The sequence below is a fragment of the Nothobranchius furzeri genome, chromosome 11 (genome assembly GCF_043380555.1).
Source record: "Nothobranchius furzeri strain GRZ-AD chromosome 11, NfurGRZ-RIMD1, whole genome shotgun sequence".
Classification (NCBI taxonomy): Eukaryota; Metazoa; Chordata; class Actinopteri; order Cyprinodontiformes; family Nothobranchiidae; genus Nothobranchius; species Nothobranchius furzeri.
In genome coordinates, this window is record NC_091751.1 from 57,529,181 (window position 1) to 57,547,385 (window position 18,205).

Consider the following 18,205-nt stretch of genomic DNA (forward strand, 5'->3'; position numbering starts at 1 on the left):
ACACACACACACACACACACACACACACACACACACACACACACACACACACACACACACACACACACACACACACACACACACACACACACACATGCACAGCACATTTATATTGCATGATATTCTTTCTGCTTTGCCTTTAAACGAAAACATTTACATTTATATCAATAAAAGCAGGTTTTTTTTAATCCAACAAAAGTCCTAAGGAGCTGTTAGGGACAACAACATGATTGATTATTGTTTTATTTGTGGAAGCAAGCCTGCGCTAATAAAAATCAATCTGCTCTGAGTGAAGTCATCAAGATTTCATATCGTTTTATTTATGTACATTAAAATGTCAGAGTGATGTGGTGAGGTTGAGGTATGAGGCTTTAAACACGAGCCTCGCTTTTATGATCCATCAGGAGCACAGTAAAGAGACTCATGAGGTTGCTCATACCCCGATGAATGTTGGGTATTTTAATTTCAAACGGTATCTAAGAGCAAGAGCAGTATGGTTAAAAAAAAAGAAAACTGAAAGCAGTGAGTAGTTAACCACTCTATGAAGCAACACTGGGTTGCACACCTTCTAGGCACTCTGGCGCCCTCTGGTGTTCAAACTATTGATACTTCACAGCCAAATTGTTATATTAGACGTGCATCCACATCATTAACACAATATAACTTTATTAGATTGTTCACAGTGATAAATTACAAACACTGTTGCCCACAAACAGGCAGGTTAACATCAGCAATCTGAATTTAAACAGTAAAAAAATGAATAAGTGGTGTTTCACACTCAAACAGGGGTCAAATGATTCTGATTGTTGTTTCAGCATGTTATCACACAGGGGACCAATAAAAACAGCCATTTCTGTTTTTAACCACACCATATGCAAACTGGGGAACATTTGGTTTTAGACTGGTGTAATCATTTCTCTCCAGTGTTGGTGGAAACCGAGCCAAGCGTGTTTTGTTCTCCACACAGAGCCAACAAGCTCGTAGCTGCTTCAAGCTCTCAGCTGACTAAAAAAAAACTTTTTTCACAATCTGACAAAAAAGAGAGGAGAGAAAAAAGTCCCCATCTTACATTTTGGCATGCAAACCCATGCACGTGCGCACACACGGCAACACAAGATCAAGTATGTGCTTAAGCACATGCAAACCAACAGTTTACAAAAAATAGAAACTATTAGATCTATTGCTTCTTATTATCCTTCTATAATGCATTTTAATCACTCTGCTAAAAATAGTTGGCATTTAATTACAGATAGATATTTTTAATAGTTGTGTTTTAGTGGAAGATGTATACAAAGTGTTTATATTAAAGAGTTAGTAAGGCCATTTGAACACAACCTCTTATGCCAGATTCTCTAAATGGACCAGTACACAGCACAGGGAGAGTAAGAACGTAGTGAATACACGGTGGTTGGAGTGTGAACACTGATAAAGAGCCTAAAACAAAAGCCTACAAACCGACATGCTGCTAGTGACAGAAATACAGAAAGAAAGAGTCAATAAGAGAAATCTGTAACTGATATTGCATAGGCAGAGAAGGGACAGAAGTCTGGACCCGCTTCGCTCTTTAAGCTGCTGCTGCTTCTGCATCCAAACTCTCAGGAAAATTATGTAACAACAGATAGTTTGCATTTTTAAACACATTGTCCAATAACTGATGTTCAGTAAATCATGCTGCTGCTGATTTTTTTTTCTGTTCTTTCATTTTAATTTGTCAAAATGCATTCCCAATTTTTTTTTTTTTTAGATGAAAGCTTCATCACCCATCAAACGGCAGTAAGTCTGCAGCATCCTCGTGGCTTTATCGGCAAAACATCACCGCTTTTGTACTCGAGGACTCCACCCATCACTGTCGTCCCCACAGGGGGATTACTGGAGGAGAAAGAGAGATGATTAATATCAGGAACAGACACGCCAGAGAAGGAAAACAAATCATTTCTTCTCTGTTCTTGGAGTTCAGGAATGAGATGTAGACTTACTGTCTCACTCCCACCATCGGAGCCTTTTCTGGACTCGGAGCGGTAGTGAAAAGGAGAGTTCACCCAGCTCTGGTCCTCCTGAGTCTGCAGTTAGAAAACAATACAGCCAGCAGGGGGCAGAAGATGATGAGAAGACTGAGATCCACAAGCTTCACACAAATATTTGAAAGCTGCTGTTCAAGTTTATAAAACAGAAGTGCATTCGTGCATTTTCATGTATTAAGTTAGTTTATTTTTTTACAGATTGACTCCCAGTTGTGCAGATCTAAACATAACATTAACACATGCACAGAGCAGCTTTATTAGACAGCCCATTCCCAGCAATGCAAATACAACCAAAGTTAGATTCTGAGCATTCAATTGTCTGATTAGTGGAAATATTTGATATAAAATTGCATTATTTATTTCTAAAAACCAACGGAGGAGATTCTGATGCAGCACTTCTCACATGCAATGCCCTTTTCTGCAAACTTTAGTAAACGCTTTACTGTTAGTAATGAGCTAGAGTTTGGTTTTGATCCACATCAGCAGCGCATATGATGGTGCGACTGGAACAACTACTCACAAATCCCAGTTTGCCTAACAGCTACCACTACCTAACTGGAAACTTACATTGTAACTTGAACTAGAGTTAAGTTTACGACGGCCAAGAACCGGAGAGTACACCCAATATCGTCCATCCGCATACTGATGGTTGGAGACACACAAACACACACACACACGAACACACACACACGAACACACAGACACACATTGAAGTAAAGGGATGAGAGTGGATTATGGTATCAGACACAAAAAAAGCATCATGATGATGTATTAAAGTGTGGAATGCAGATCAATAAAGATGGCTGACGGGTGGAAAATGACATGAAGCATAAAACGGGTTGGCAGACAAACTTCATGCTGTGAAGATGAGACGCATTCAAAAGCAGATTTTAAGTCTGATTAAGACTTTTGCAGCCAGAGCGTGCGTGCAGACTGCAGCACACTCAGACCTGCTCACCATCATAACTCTACCACGCTATCCTGACTGGACCACTGAAAAAGGAATATTTCCGTTTCACTTGTCAGATGGTTTCAAATCTGCTTCACTAGCTTGAGTTGATCATTTTCAGGGGGGACGTAAAATCCAGATTGAACTTACGAAGTAAATGTCAGAAACTTGCACCTCCCCGTCCAGCGAGTCGTGGCTGCTGGACACTGAGAGCTGATTTTGTGGCACCTGCTGAGACACCTGGGGGCTTGAGGGGGAGGAGGAGGGAGGTGTTGATGGGAGATGCTGAGAGGAGGGAGGTGTGGGGGAGAGAGAGGACGCAGTGCAGATAGGGGTGAAAGCTGAGGCGGGAGGGAGGGAGGCGGTGCTTGTAGGTTGCACGGCTGGTTTAGAAACCAGAGAGGGAGGGGTTAAAGACTGAAGCGCTTCCGGGGAGGTGAGGGGTTTGTTGGATGGACGGATGGATGTGGAGAGTGTTGCGGATGACTGAGCAGCACACTGAGCAGAAGAAGAGGAGGATGACACAAAAGAGGGAGGAAGAGTGGCGGAGGAATATGCGGAAGATGAGGAGACTGTCTGATGGGATGATTGTTGGTTGGAGGAGATGATGCCAGTCATCTGTGTGAGCTCGGTGCTCTGTGGGATTTTGCTGCATAAAGAAAACAAATTAAACTGTTTAAAAAAACTACAAACATGGCTGTTTAAGCTCATCACTTCATTCTGTTTACCTCAGCTCCACCTCTACGGTTATGGTCTCCTGGCGATCACCGTGAACCTCGACAACTTCTTTTTGTGATCTTTATGGACACAAAAATAAAAAACAAAGTGTGATTTGACACGAACGTCCATAACTGGATTCCTGACGTTTTATCTTCTGACCTGGCCACATTCGGTGAAGCCATCTGTCTTCTGGAGCGTGGATGTTCTGGTGTGTCGAACGGCGAGGTGGGTAAAGAGTTGTTAGACGACAGAGTCGTGGCGATGGATGCTGTAGTGGCGTCTTCAAAGGAAGGAGGATCCCTACCTGAAGGACCAGATCATGAGTCAAGCCCAGAACCAGTACATCTACTCCGTTATAGTTGTAAAATATCAACATCCGTATAGTTTTAGATTCTTATAACGTATCTTACTGTTGTCATCCAGCATGGGAAGGTTGCGAGCTCCTCTCAGGTTCTCAAAGTTGTCTTGCCTTTCATCACACAGCGAAGGGCGCTGCCCAGTTGACCCGGTTCCAGCACTGGACTTGGACGGCATTCCTCTGCCTCTCTTAGAGGGAGATGATCGCAAAGCTGTGTGAAAGGGAGTAACATTTACTCCATCCATCCATTTTCCTCCGGTATCTGGGGTCGGGTCACAGGGGCAGCTGCCTGAACATGCCCAGCCACTTGTGCCACCTCCTTTGGGAGGAGTCCCTCCAACGTGTCCTGGGTCTTCCTTTAGGTCTTGTCCCGGTTGGACGTGTCCGGAAAATCTCACCAGGGAGGCGTCCAGGAGGCATCTTAACTAGATGCCGGAGCCATATCAACTTGCTCTCTCGATGTGGAGGAGCAGTGGATCTACTCCAAGCCCCTCCCAGATGACTGGGCTTAACACCCGATCTCAAACCAGATGCTTGTATTAGTGTGTGTGTGTGTGTGTGTGTGTGTGTGTGTGTGTGTGCGTGCGTGTGTGTGTGTGTGCGTGCGTGTGTGTGTGTGTGCGTGCGTGCGTGCGTGCGTGTGTGTGTGTGTGTGTGTGTGTGTGTGTGTGCGTGGACTCACAGCTGCTTTTCCTGAAGACGACTGAGCTGCAGAACCTGTAGAACCTCTCAGCGTAGAAGCCGGGCCTGTGGACGGACACGGTGTCCTGTGGTGGGGAAACGAAGCAAACCCAGAAACAAATAATTGTTCAAACTGAAAAAAGACACATTAACAGTTTCATGTGCTTAAATAAAGAAGATTTACTCCGTCGTGGATGAGAGACTTCCAAGAGTGCTCAAGTTTCTTGATCAATCTGTCAGAAAAGACATTAAAATACAATCAGTCACTCTTGTGAAGTATTTGTAGAAACATCAATCTAAAATACTTCTTTAATAATGGATCCATTCTATCTTATTAGATCCATTTGTTTGAGTTTAAGATCAAACTGCATTGCTGTAAATTATTTTATTTACGCCTCGATTGGCCTCAGCACAAGCATTTCCATCCTAAAATGGAACTGTAGTGGTGCCAATGAGAAGGTTCCCACATGTCACGATGACCCACACTCATCTATTTTCCCTTGTGAGAATATTTTTGTGGGAAGATTTTGTAACTTGCCCTTTTGCAGTTATAATCCATTCAAGTTTAAATTAAGCATTTGTATTAAAAATAATAAAAATCCTTAAAAATCTTTTCATTAAGGATCCCCAAAGCATCACCTGTATGACTGAAGGATGTCAATAATTCCAATGAACAGCAGGAGGCGCTCTCCTTTCCCACTCGCAGCAGGAATGCCACCCATACTAAAGCAGGAAACACACGTCTGGATCATGTGTGGCTTCGATACGATGATAATGATGATGAGAAGGTGACTCACGTGTCTTCATGGTCCAGTGTGTCCCTGCATGTGGACCCCCCCTGTATGGACTCCATAGCTGTGGAGTACAGAGCTCTCTGGCCTGCAGGCTTCTTCTCATCGCCCCCAGCTGTGGGGGAGCCTTGGGACTGTTGCTCCCTCTCTGCAAGACTCTTGTTGTGGACGCCAAGCAGCAAACTGTAGTCCATTATCTTAAAACTCTCCAGAACCTGACAGGAAACACGATTTATTGTCTGAATGTTAACTTATTTTAATTTCTAAAGTGTTTTTCTTTGTTTTTGTTCTTCTCACCAGACAGTCTCTCTGCAGCGTTTTGACCAAAGCGCTGTATGTGTCCTGATCCAGAATGAGGCCTTCAGGAACGTCGTTCAGGAAATCCAGGTCCTTGAAAGTGGGTTTGGATTTCTCCTTCTCCTTCTTGGATGCCCGTCTCTTGTACGTCGAGCCCTTCAGATCAAACTTAAGGTGCATGCGCACAGAGCACGGTAAAATGTTGTTCATAACAACAATTCTGATGTTCTTGCCTCCACACTGGACGCAGTAGAGTCCAAAGAACTTAGGCAGCAAAGTGCGGGGGTTCTGATTCAAGTTCTAAAGGAGGAAAAAGAGAGAAACTACATTTGATTTGTGGTTGATGAGCTGTTGTTTCTTGTGCTGCAGGATCAGAAGAGCATGCACCTGCAGGAGAGCGTGACTTCTGCACATGCCTCGACAGAAACCGAGAGCTAAGGTCTTCATGATTAAACCTTTTAAAGATCTCACAAAGTCATCTGCTGATGTCACAGCTGACAGAGGGCCAACTCCAGGAGGAACGGTAAAGAGGATAACTACAAGCTTCTGCTGCAGAGCTCTACTTAAGCATGTGCTCATGTACACACACACACACACACACACACACACACACACTTGTTTTTTTATACTAGACGTATTCACTAAAATGAATGAGATGTTCTCACCATGTAATAACCAGGAAGCAGCTTCTGCAGGAACTCAGCCTCCTTGTGCAGGACGGTTTTGATGATGAACTCGTCGTCACGGGTTACGTAGAAGATGGAGCCGCTGGCTCCGGGATTGGCCAGCTCGATCAGCGGCTCGTTGCACAGTGAAAACTGGAGGGAGGACAAACAGATTTCATTTCTACCTTTTCATCCAGGCTGCGACTTTTATAAAACTGCATCTGACAAATGTTCAACATATTTCAGCTGATGATGATATTTGTCAGTTTTTATTGTTTCTGTTAAAGAAGGCTAATCTGTTTTTGGCTTTAAATATTCCGCTTATTTCATAAAGAATAATTAGTCCATTTAAAAAGAGAGACTAGGTAGTTTTGGCTTGCTTTAGCACCCTCTAGTGTCCACTTAGTAGAACCAAAAGCAAAACGTGTCTCCTCATTGTGCGTTCGTCTTTTTAACTCCTTAAGCTGAAAGCTGAACTGTCTCCCCAGCCTTCCTTTGTGTCTACAGGAGCGACTCATAACTAAATTAAACAAATCAGCTGTGTTCATGATATAATACATGCAGGAAGCATGCTGGGGGCAAACTGCAGCGCCAGGTGTGTCAGCCACAACAGACCAGACTGGCACTCTGAAGTTGCAAATGCGGTATTTGGGCCACAGAGGTCGATGGGGGTCTGAGTGAACTTTCATTAACCATTTAAAGGGTTATTTTAGCACATAGTGGATCAAGAAAATGATTTACAAATATGAAAAAGTTGCATAGTATCCCTTTAATGTAGAGGTAGGAAACATAGGTGACCCTTCATCTCACTTCTCACCTATTCAGCATAATTCTGCAGTCATTTTATTGCTAATTTACATGTTTAACATTTTTTGTGAATTTTTTAAAGTATATTTATCTTTATTATTTTTATACTTGTTTGCTGTGTTTGAAAAAAAGACCTGTGTGTTAAAGGGCTGATTAAGTTATCTTAATCAGTGACGTAAAGCTATAAACTCGACTGTTAGTTTCAGTCCGACGTCAAAATAAGCAACGAAAAATGACGAAACTACACTCAGATCTTTGCAGGGTGTTAACCTGTCTAGCAAAGTCATTAAATGTTCTAAAGCTGAGTGAAAACGCATTTAAACACCACAAACATGCAAACACACGCTGTGCTGAGTCTGATGCCACTACCGGGACGATACAACAGAAAGCTTTACTCTGCTAATCTCCCTCTCCTGGCACAGGTAGACGATGTGCTTTAGTGTTGCAAAACACACTGTAAGTCAATGTGAGCGCGCAGATACCATGGCAAACACCGTGCACAAAGCTTTAGCCCAATTAGAATCTGATTGTTTGTGCATGGGCTTCCATGTTTGTGCATGTAGAAGGTTAACACGGAAAGACTGATCAGCAGATTAAAACTTAGTGACGATTATTTAAATTTAAAAATATGTTTAAAGTCATGTCGATACTAATGAGATATGACGGCTAAATATTGTAGTTTTGTGTTTTTGAATAAAACAGAATTTGTGTCTGTAAATGACGTTGCACGAAACTCGAGAAGATGTGGATGATCACAGGAAACGTGGATCTTACAAGGTAGTCGTCTGGTCTGATCCCAAAAAGTTCTCTGAAGTAGCGGAAAGCCACGGGAGCGTAGGTCTTAAACCTGAAGTCTGGGAAGTGATGAGCCGGGGTGAGGTTGCTGCCTTCGCTGTAAGAAGCAGTTTGAAGCAACACAAGTAAAACGAATGAGATGTTACGTTAAACACTTCTAACACATCACGTTCATGTGGACGCACCTGGGGAAGAAGATGCTTTCCACCACGTAGAAATCCTGCATGAGGACGTCTCGCTCCGGTTTGGAGCTGAGGTTGCCGACGGTGTATCCGATCCCTAACTGGATGGCGCCTTTCAGGGCAGACGAGGTGGTCTGATGGTGGCGAGCGCAGAGAGGTGACAACGAGAGGGTGGAAGGTAGAAAGAAATGTGTTTTGACCTAAAGTCAAAGAAGACAGGCCTACCTTTTTGTAAGTTGTCTCTCCAGAGGCGTCCACCCTCCTGTGACCGATCTTCTTCTCCCGAGGTGGGTCTGCTCCAAACAGGGACGGCATCTAATCCAACACATGGAACAGTAAATATGAATGTAACAGTGTTTTAGCTGAATGGAGCAATGAACCAGAGAAAAGGACAGACAAGACGGGTTGGTGTATCGTGTGAAATGACCTCTCACCTCTGTTATTTGAGCCTTCTTGGCGGAATCTGTAGACGAACAGAACAATAAAAAGTCTGATTAAAAGGCTGCTCATTCATGCATTATTTATTATTAGGTGTTATTTAGCAGGAGTAATGTTACCTGGACCAGTTTAACCTCCATGACGGGTTTAAAACCCCACAAGACTTCATTAGATTAGCTGCAGATGCATTTTTAACTCACCAGCAGGAGAGATTTTCTACAGATTTTCAGTTGTTCGATGATCCCGAAGGAAAAGGAGCAAAAAGAGGCTAAATCACTCAGAAGTGTGAAGTGGAGTCTGGTGTTTTCTATTCCTGGATCAGTGAGATTTGTACAGGCGAGGTAAAAACTCTATTGGATTGACTTCCTCTTTAATCCGAGTGCCATGATTGGCTGAAAGCGGCAGATCACACCACCAGCCAATCACACACGAGGATTAGAGAGATTCTCTCCAAACAACAAGTGACAAAAGTAAACGGTCTACGAGATGAGGACACAGGAGAGGGGTGCTGCTTGGTTTCCATCATCTTAATATTAACTATAGATTAAGATTATAAAAGATGCTGTTAGAGATTAAACGGTGGAAATGTTAAATTACACAGAAAACACTCAAGTAGATGGTGTAAAAGGAAAGTTCAGATGCATATAATACCATTTTTACCCTCATAGATAAAGGAGAAGACAACAGAATAAAGATTTATACAAACTTCACTACAATCCAAAGGATTCAAATGAAGGCAACTGGACTTCTTTGGTTTCTTAAAGACGTTTCGCTTTTCATCTGAGGAGCTTTGTCAGTCCTGACTGTAATATGGGAGAACCCCTACTGCCACGGTTCCCACTCAGCTGCACCAACTTTCACCTAAGCATTAAACTTCATTTCCCATCATTCCATTCTCCAGAAGTTTTCAGGTCACGGGATCTCCTACGCCTTTCTTTTCTGGTTACGCGCTATGAGTTTGTTTCCCTTCAAACCTCGTACGACGTTACCTATAATTACTGCGTGTTAAGGATGCACCGATACCGATTCTGGTATCGGTAAAAGGTAACCGATACCAATGCAGTCACTTAAAAGTGGCTTCACTGTAACTTGTCGTTTCTGTTCACCTAATATTTTAGTTTTATGATCATTTCTATTCATATATTTTACTTTTTATCTACCTCACAGTCTTTTGCTGTTGAAAGCAGAGAAGAAAATAAAACCTACATTCCAATGCATAGCAATTTCTGTGTGCTAGAAGTATCGGTATCGGCGAGTAATCAGATCCAAGCATCGGTATCGTATCAGTTTGAAAAAAAGTGGTATTGTTGCATCCCTACTGTGTGTGGTCCGGCCCAACGCTTGTATCTCCATGTTTTGGTCACACACTCCATACTACAGCTGAACTCCCGGTCTTCTCAGTTCAGTTCTTAACCGTTCTGACACCTTCCAGCCCCCCCGAGACATCACCGATGTCGTTTTGCCTTATTGTGTTGGAATGGTTGTTTGGATTAGATGCAGGAGGGTGTGACCTAGACAGAGACTGTGATGTTGACTAAAAGCTTTTCAGTGATTTATAACGGAAATATTTTGAGGTGCATGCTAACACAAGCTGCCAGCGCAGGTCTGAACACTTTGAGTTTCACAAACAGAATTGATTTCTGCTTAATTAATTTATTCAGTGACAATTAATTAAATAAAAACAGATTCAACTTAATTATTATAGTTTCTTGCAGTCACTTTCTAAATTTATTTTTGAAAAAAATGGCTACTTAAAAAAAATCTTTTTTATAACAAAAAGACAATCTTCATGAGATCTTTACTGTTTCTGCAAACAACGGCTGGATTTTCAGATTTAAAAAAAAAGCCAAAAACTGATGCAAATGTTAGTTTTGCAGAAATTTGGTCATAAATTAAACAATAAATAAAGGCCCAGAATCTGATGGCCCCCACTTGAATAGCTCTTGCTCTTGTAGTGTGGCAGTGTGAGCGTCCTGTCACAGTGACCCGACTGATCATGCCCCTGGTTACTTGGCCAAGGGGATATCCCTTTGGCTGACTGGTGACTCTCACCCGGGAGTCTGGGGATCGAATCCCGCCCGGGCCCTCATTTCTCCACCTTGCCACAGTTAATTTCAAATAACTCCAGATTAGCTCAGAGGGAGTTAGATGATGCTTGTCTTCATCCTCAACCACAAACATTGACATTGTGATGGCAACAGAGAAACAATGTGAGGATTACCTGAAGATAAATGTTGTCATTTGAACCAGACACAACCATATTACAAATTATAAATAACTGAAAGTTACTAAAAGTACTTTTTTTTTCTATTGTACACACCATGGTTTCATCTGCAGATTTCATGGATCTAAGCTGAACAAACTGCATATTGCTACATCGTGACCTTTAGGATCCCCCGTCAGAGCAGCTGCTTGCAACAAGACCTGGTTTCCACCAGGAAGCTGTAACCTGCAGGTTAATAGTGGGACATCTATGAGTGTGAGACACAGGAGAACGCAGACTGTCTGAGGGATTAGGGTCAGATCAGAATAATGTGTCACTAAGCTGCAAAGCAACAAACAGGACAACCCTACGCTGCCATATCTGTTATGAGTACAGAAGGAAATAGCTGCGGAGGATAGAAATAGACATATTACAGTAAAATCAGAGTATTCATTACATATAAACATGTTTACTTGGGTTTAAATTATGCCTTGAGCCTTAGAGTGTGCTGTAATAAAAATAATTGAAACTTTCGCTTATCAACTGAAAAAATTAATGTTAAGTGATGCTAAACATGGACAAATTCTGTGTCTGCATGCAAAAATATTTGACAATATATAAATCTTTGTAGCAACAGAACATGAAGGCGCATGCGTCTCCCTGCACTGGCTAAACTCAACCACATCTGTGATGTTTTGCCTGTAATTCTCATCCATACAATTACAGAGGTTTATTTTATAATTTTGTATATACAAAAGAATCGTCTCCTGGAGCGGATTAGGAAGAGGACATGAGAGCATGGACCTGCTGACAGATATCAAGTGCAGGATTCATGCAAACATGTTCTGCACTATTGATTTTGTAAACAGCAGCTTGTAATGTAGGATTAATGTAGCTCATCTCAACAGGCCCCTGCTTGTGTGTGCACATCATCGTGCAGCTGATTGAGACAGCATGCAGAGAGCTACTGGCATTTACAACACAGCAGTGAATCCAATCATGGCCCTGCTGGCTGCCAAGCATTTATTATTCATTTGCACGGATACTATTTTATTTACCTGTTGTGCAGGAAATTGTTGTCAGCTGTAAATAGCCTCCCATCTCTACCCCCAGGCGGACGACTTTCTAAATACCCAAACATATATGAACCATCCACTTCCACACATACCGCTGTCCCCGGAGTCTGATCGTAGACTCTCGCTCAGGCTTCCTTCCCTCAGCACCGACTCCATCTCTCCAACAGCTGATGCTACAGGACCCAGACGACGCGCTGTGGACGGACCGAACCTCCTGACATTTCACCCTGTTCGGTACCGATGCGGCTTAGGGTGACATCGCTCCTGGAGAGTAGACGTGGTTCTGCAGCGACGCCGTCGAGCTCAGAACCAGCGGTGCTGCTGATCATCTCTGCCGCTGCTGCGCGTCATCAGCCTCCTCTCGCGCTGCGGCTGCATGTGCGCGTGCGGGTCACAGCGTCATTAATTACAGACTCGTCTGTTAAAATAACGAATGCCACTAAAATTTAATGAAATTTAAAACTGTGCTGAAAATTATGGGGAAACTGCTGAATATTTCTAAATTAAAATATGGCCTAATGAAAGAATAAATCTAAATTATTTGAAAGTGTGGGCTGTGAGTTGTATAGGTGATAGCAATCTTGTCAGTTTCCCTGTTTAAAAAGGTGAAAGTGACATTGGGCCTCATCATACCTATGGGGTTTATAAGACAGGGCCGTTACTTAACCCATGGACAACCCCACTTATAAACCCAAATCTATTGAGAACTTGAAAGGTTAGGCCCAGATGAGTTTTTGTGTACTGAAAACAGATCTAATTCTGTAAATGAGCAGAAACATATGGAGGAGGAACTTTTCATTCCTGAAAGCTGCACCGATTGTCACACGGAGTGGGTCTGACCTGACCTGTCAACCGGCGCAGAAGTCTCGAGATACAGAAATCCCTGGTTTAGTTCAGGAGGTTGTGAAACAGATGGAAGTTCAGGCTCATTTTTGACTTTTTGCTACAACTGTGGCCATTAGCCACATTTTGCCTTAGTTTTATTATAAAAAACCACATATATATTTTTTTATTTGTCAAAACATGTTTAACTCTTATTCTCTAGTCTCATTTAATTCCCATTTTCTCCATTTATGAACAGGTTTAGAAATTACAGGCCAGCTGTACTATGGATTATACGTTATTCCTACTTAATTATGTTTTACTGCTGGGATCCGGTAATAACTTTTGTATTAAAGTACTTAATTCAGCCCAGGACTAAAGAAAAACTAATACCAAAATCAAACTTAATTAGAAGTTCAGATTTAAGACAAAAAGTTGAAACGTTAGGAGCGATGCTACATAAGCACATAACTGACACAAAATGCAACACGACATTTATTTTTATTTTAAATCACACATAATGGTGCAATCCTTGAAAAGTGCAAATATTATCAGTAGCTTTTAATATGCGAGGTCTTTTTCTATTGGCATCTATGTAGTTACATAAAATCACATGAACATTAGCCCCTCTACGACATGGTTTAACATCACTGACAAAAGACAATCCATCAGTGAACACAATAGTAGTCAGAGCCAAGACGGGAGGAAATATACTCTATTTTAAAAACTTGTTTCACATGTGTATGCAAACGCCAGCGGCATCTGTTCAGCACCTGCGTGTTACCAAATATGAACAAAGCCGCCGTCTTCTCACCATCAAGATCCAATAGACATGTGAAAAGGAGATACTGACAGGATCATCAACTACCGATAGTTGTCCAAGCAGAAAGGTATGTGCTATTTAATGTACAAAGGAATGACTGTTGCAAACGTATGATGCAATTTATTTAATGTTTGTGTTTGCTAGATCGGGACTGCCCTCTCATATGGTCTTACTACGCCGAGTGTGAGCAGGCTCTGGGGATAAGTTGCACGCTTAGAATCATCAGGCTCTGTCCCTTCCAAAGACGGGTTTACGAACAGAGCCGTCACTGGTCCAGGCCCACACACACAAAGACCCTCAAGTCCATGTGAGAGATCAGAGGAACATGTAGTAATATTACAAGTATGTGGGCAGGTCCTTCTCCACCACCTGCAGAAAGAGACATTTTATTGAGCAGGAAACAGACACCACAATCCAACACTATTTAACAATGTTTCTGCAGATTATGGTTTGCAAACATTAAGAGCATTTGAAAGGTTTTGTAAATCATGCATGAAAATATGTAAACAGCTGCTGGATCTTACACTTGGATCCTCTGTCGGACCGTATCGCTTCACCACCTGCCCCTCCCTGTTGATAAGAAACTGTTGAGAGAACAAAGACGATATCACAATATTATCTCAGCAGCTTTGAGGTGAAGGATTTTTAGGCTGATAATAGTTTAAAGAGACACCCCCCCCCAAACAAAAGATTACCTTTGTAAAGTTCCATTTGATGTTGCTGTGGATTGTAAAATAAAAATGCATTAACCAAAATGTGTGGATGGCCATAAAACTACTCCATTCAACTCCAATACAAACATCCCAGTACGACAGGCTTCAAGTACATCAAATAGGGAACTCAAATAGATCTGGCTAAAGGATTGTCATTTACAAAAGATCACAAAAGACTCATTTCTAAGCAAAAACTCAACTCACTTTCCAAAAGTTCCCTTCCCTTTGGGCTGTGCCTTCATCCACTTCCACAGAGGGTGAGCGCCATCACCATTCACCTCAATCTTACTGAACATGTCAAACTCTGCATTGTAACCTTTGGCAAATTCCTTAATTTCTGCATCTGTTCCCGGCTCCTAAATAATACAAAATTTTTAAAAAAATTTAATGGATCAAACTTTTCACACAGAAGAAATCTAATGTGCTCTTCAGGTGCAGGAGAACATAAGCCATCTATCAAGAGGTCTATTTAGCCCTTTTGTAATATCAGGATGATGCCACCAAGATCAGTATATGCAAATTACCTGTCCACCAAACTGGTTGCATGGGAAGCCCATGATGCGTAAACCTTTGTCAGCATACGAGGCGTGCATTCCCGCAAGCTGAGTGTAGTTTACCTTCGTCTTACCTCATTTAGAGGCTACGTTTACAATGATGCACACGTATCCTCTGGTAGAAAAGGGGAGAGAAAAAAAGATTTAGACTGCAACATGATTGAGTAGAAGTCTAAATGTGACATTTCCCCCCAGTATTCTAGAACAAATTCCAAAAATTAAAAAAATTAGTTGACAACATTTTAGAAAATCTAAAGATTTATTTGGTCAGATCATAAAAAAGCAACTAAACTGATAATGTGAAATGCAACTGGTGAATTTTACCTATATTTGTCAAGAGTGACCTCATTCCCATCAATGTCCTTGGCTGAGAACTCGTAAATGGACTTGGCAGTTTGCCAGTCTCCTACCTGAGCACACTGCACATAAAAAGTGAGAAGAGACAGCCAGGTGAGTTTACGTGATGGGGCAACAACCAGTTAGCGTTAAAGTGGGAAAACAATTAAAACGTCAATATATTTGATTGTTACGCAGTAGGAGGAGTCAAACTCCCGAGAAAAAGTGGAAGTTAACCCAGGGCCATGGTCCGAATTTTCTGAGTAAATTGCCCCACTTGTGTCATCAGCTCAGCCCCCACCCCCTCTCGCTCCATACCGCACACATCCGGGCTTAGACAGGAAAAACACCAGATTAAACTCCTAGATTTGAGTCAGCGGTAATCGTAAATCTTACCTGTCACATAATGGCCAAAGGGCAAATAAACGGATTACTAGCGAACCAAAGTTCTTGTTGATTGTCACCACGGACTACAGCGAGTCAAAACAGAATGTTTCGGGTGCAAAACAAAGTCAGCGTGGGTCAAACAAAACAGATAACCGTGGTTTGATGTGGTTAATTCTAGCTATAAAATTATTAATCCATTCCAAACATTATATGGAATGCTAATACTACGTTAATAGGGAGGGGCCTCGTTGTTGTTGCAGCAGCTGCAGCCATCAAGTTAGCTTTAGCAGCTGCAGTGACAACATCGGACACTTGTATCTGCTGCACCGCGTCTAAATAAGGAAAGCTTCAAAGTGACACAGTTGTTTTCCCCTTTTAGGCTACGGAGAGTCTCTCGGTTCCGTCTGTTATAAGCAAAAGGGTTAAAACGCACATTAAACACGCTCATTTCTACTCACCATACTTCTGACTATTCCTCTGGTGCCCACCAACCCCAATAGCACTGTCGGACGCAGCCACATAACGACCGCTTTATCACGTGACTTGTGAGCACCGCCTCTTAATTTCGTCATAGCCAACCGTTGCTCAGGAGGGACAAATTATCCATAACGCGCATTTTCAGAATTGTCAATTAAAAAACAGTGAGGCGGGGAAGCATTACGAATGCAGATCAAATTAATTTGACAGAAACTCGCTGACTTTAAATGAAATAAAAAAAACATGTAAAATCCTGCAGATTGGAAAAATAAAACAGTTTCTTTGATCTTGAGAAATAATAACTGAGAACACTGCCAGTTTCTAGAACCACTAAAAATAAGGTGAACTTTCCTTTGAATGTGAGTCTTGTGACAAGGAATAAAATACAATTACCAGTTATTTTCAGATGGTGTTTGTAATACTATTTTGTGGTTTAAACTGTCACTCATTCCTACCCAAAACTCCAAATAATACTTAAAACGTCGCAGAACTCATGTGTACACAGTCATACAAATACGTGTTAATCATAATATTTTTCCACTGCCTTTTGTGCAATTCTCTGATCATAATTAAAATACTTTTAATAGTTAGTTCAACTTTCACAACATATAGTCTCGTGTCATGTCAGTCAAAGGAATCTGTCAGATCTTAAATGTCGTACCATTTAAAACCTATAATTCTCATTTCATTGCTCGAGGTTTTTTAAACAACATTTGTAAAGAGGTTGTCAAAATCTGTCAAACCAATGTTATTCGAAAATGCAAAAAGCATAAAACGTTGAACACAAATATTTAATGTACTCTACTTGTTTTAAAATATAATATGTTTGCATTTGAAAACACAAAAATAGTAAACTGTCCTAAGAAAATATGAATAAGCCTATTGAACAAGCCAATCTTTTTTATGCTTTTGCATATTATCAACTAGGTTTTGCAGTTTGCTGTAAGAAAATGCCCGAAAGCAAGAAAAACTGCAACACGTTTACTGTTTGCTTCATCTTCTGAAATTCCCCTAATTAGAAGATTGAAATCTTCTGTGAACGTTCATTAACGATGTAGTTTCAAGGTCTGACCAACAGAGGGCACTGTCACACCGCTCACAAAAATAGATGCCTTTGGAGGCAAACTTCAGGTAATAATGAGTGTGTGTGTGTGTGTGTGTGTGTATGTGTGTGTGTGTGTGTGTGTGTGTGTGTGTGCGTGTGCGCGTGTGCGCGTGTGCGTGTGTGTGTGTGTGTGTGTGTGTGCGTGTGCGTGTGCGCGCGTGTGCGTGTGTGTGTGTGTGTGTGTGTGTGTGTGTGTGTGTGTGTGTGTGTGTGTGTGTGTGTGTGGTTAAAGGTGTTACCTTTTTGGCAGCTGCATGAGAGAAAACATTTACACATTGAGTAAATTCCAATAACTATATTTAAAATAATTAAAACTGAAAATATTTTTCATCCTTCTCACATATGCTGTCAGGTCATTGTCTCATTCTTCTTTGTTTTTGCCCTAACAAACAGAATAGACTTCATTAGCCTGATGTCAATTTGATGCCACCATTAAAATTCCCCTGAAACACCACTTAGTTTCTTTTAATTAGAGGAACTCCCCCATGGAGCTGCACGTGCACCACTCCACACAACATTCAGTAGATTAGGTGTTTGCTTTTGTTCTATTAATGCATTTTATTGAAGGTAAGATTAGCAGATTTCCTCTTTTGAATGAAATCTCAAAGGAATTCATTTTTAATATGGTGTTCCAGCTGCTGTTTTACTGAAAATGTTCTCTTGCATCGCACGGAATTAGATATGTTTGGATTTGTTACCGTTTTAAAGTCAAAGCCTGTTTTTTGTTGATGTTCCTGCATACAAATGTAATAAATATTTAATAATGTTTCCATCAATAGGAAGCAAATTAAATAAATTACTAATATATATATATATATATATATATATATATATATATATATATATATATATATATATATATATATATATATATATATATATGTATGTATGTATATTTGAAGAATTACATGCCAGAAATTGAAATCTTCTTCTACATTTAAGTACTATTTTAAATGAATTGCATCAAATTATTATGTTTATGATTCCTGAAATATTTATCACTTA

General features: G+C 41.2%; 2 protein-coding genes across 5 annotated transcripts; both read right to left on the reverse strand.

Annotated features, from left to right (window-relative positions):
• Nucleotides 1-646: 646 nt before the first annotated feature.
• Nucleotides 647-13,100, reverse strand: LOC107384120 (phosphatidylinositol 4-phosphate 5-kinase type-1 alpha). 4 transcript variants are annotated; one of them, XM_054739103.2, is made up of 18 exons: nt 12,076-13,100; nt 8,701-8,729; nt 8,492-8,581; nt 8,270-8,400; nt 8,064-8,181; nt 6,483-6,635; nt 5,818-6,117; nt 5,527-5,735; nt 5,369-5,452; nt 4,914-4,962; nt 4,731-4,815; nt 4,101-4,259; nt 3,850-3,994; nt 3,699-3,767; nt 3,121-3,619; nt 2,589-2,663; nt 1,977-2,060; nt 647-1,869 (listed from the first exon to the last, which is right to left on the reverse strand). In XM_054739103.2, exons 1-18 carry the CDS (start codon nt 12,137-12,139, stop codon nt 1,867-1,869), a joined length of 2,346 nt encoding a protein of 781 aa, XP_054595078.2. In that variant the 5' UTR covers nt 12,140-13,100; the 3' UTR covers nt 647-1,866. The 4 variants fall into 4 exon arrangements, with proteins under 4 accessions (XP_054595078.2, XP_070412223.1, XP_054595084.2 ...); XM_070556122.1 differs by lacking the exon at nt 12,076-13,100 and adding an exon at nt 11,025-12,059; XM_054739109.2 differs by lacking the exon at nt 12,076-13,100 and adding an exon at nt 8,905-10,997.
• A 187-nt stretch (nt 13,101-13,287) lies between these two features.
• Nucleotides 13,288-16,191, reverse strand: LOC107384121 (phospholipid hydroperoxide glutathione peroxidase-like). The gene is made up of 7 exons (XM_015957196.3): nt 16,077-16,191; nt 15,220-15,314; nt 14,866-15,010; nt 14,546-14,697; nt 14,324-14,348; nt 14,153-14,212; nt 13,288-13,997 (listed from the first exon to the last, which is right to left on the reverse strand). Exons 1-7 carry the CDS (start codon nt 16,188-16,190, stop codon nt 13,965-13,967), a joined length of 624 nt encoding a protein of 207 aa, XP_015812682.3. The 5' UTR covers nt 16,191; the 3' UTR covers nt 13,288-13,964.
• Nucleotides 16,192-18,205: the final 2,014 nt, after the last annotated feature.

Bases quoted from the DNA above. Each gene is read 5' to 3' on its own strand.
- LOC107384120 (XM_054739103.2), bottom strand. From the start codon at position 12,139: ATGGAGTCGGTGCTGAGGGAAGGAAGCCTGAGCGAGAGTCTACGATCA. The intron at 8,401-8,491 runs GTAGGCCTGTCT...CGCCACCATCAG, and splicing joins GAGAGACAACTTACAAAAAG to ACCACCTCGTCTGCCCTGAA. The intron at 2,664-3,120 runs GTAAGTTCAATC...TCCAACCATCAG, and splicing joins AAGTTTCTGACATTTACTTC to TATGCGGATGGACGATATTG.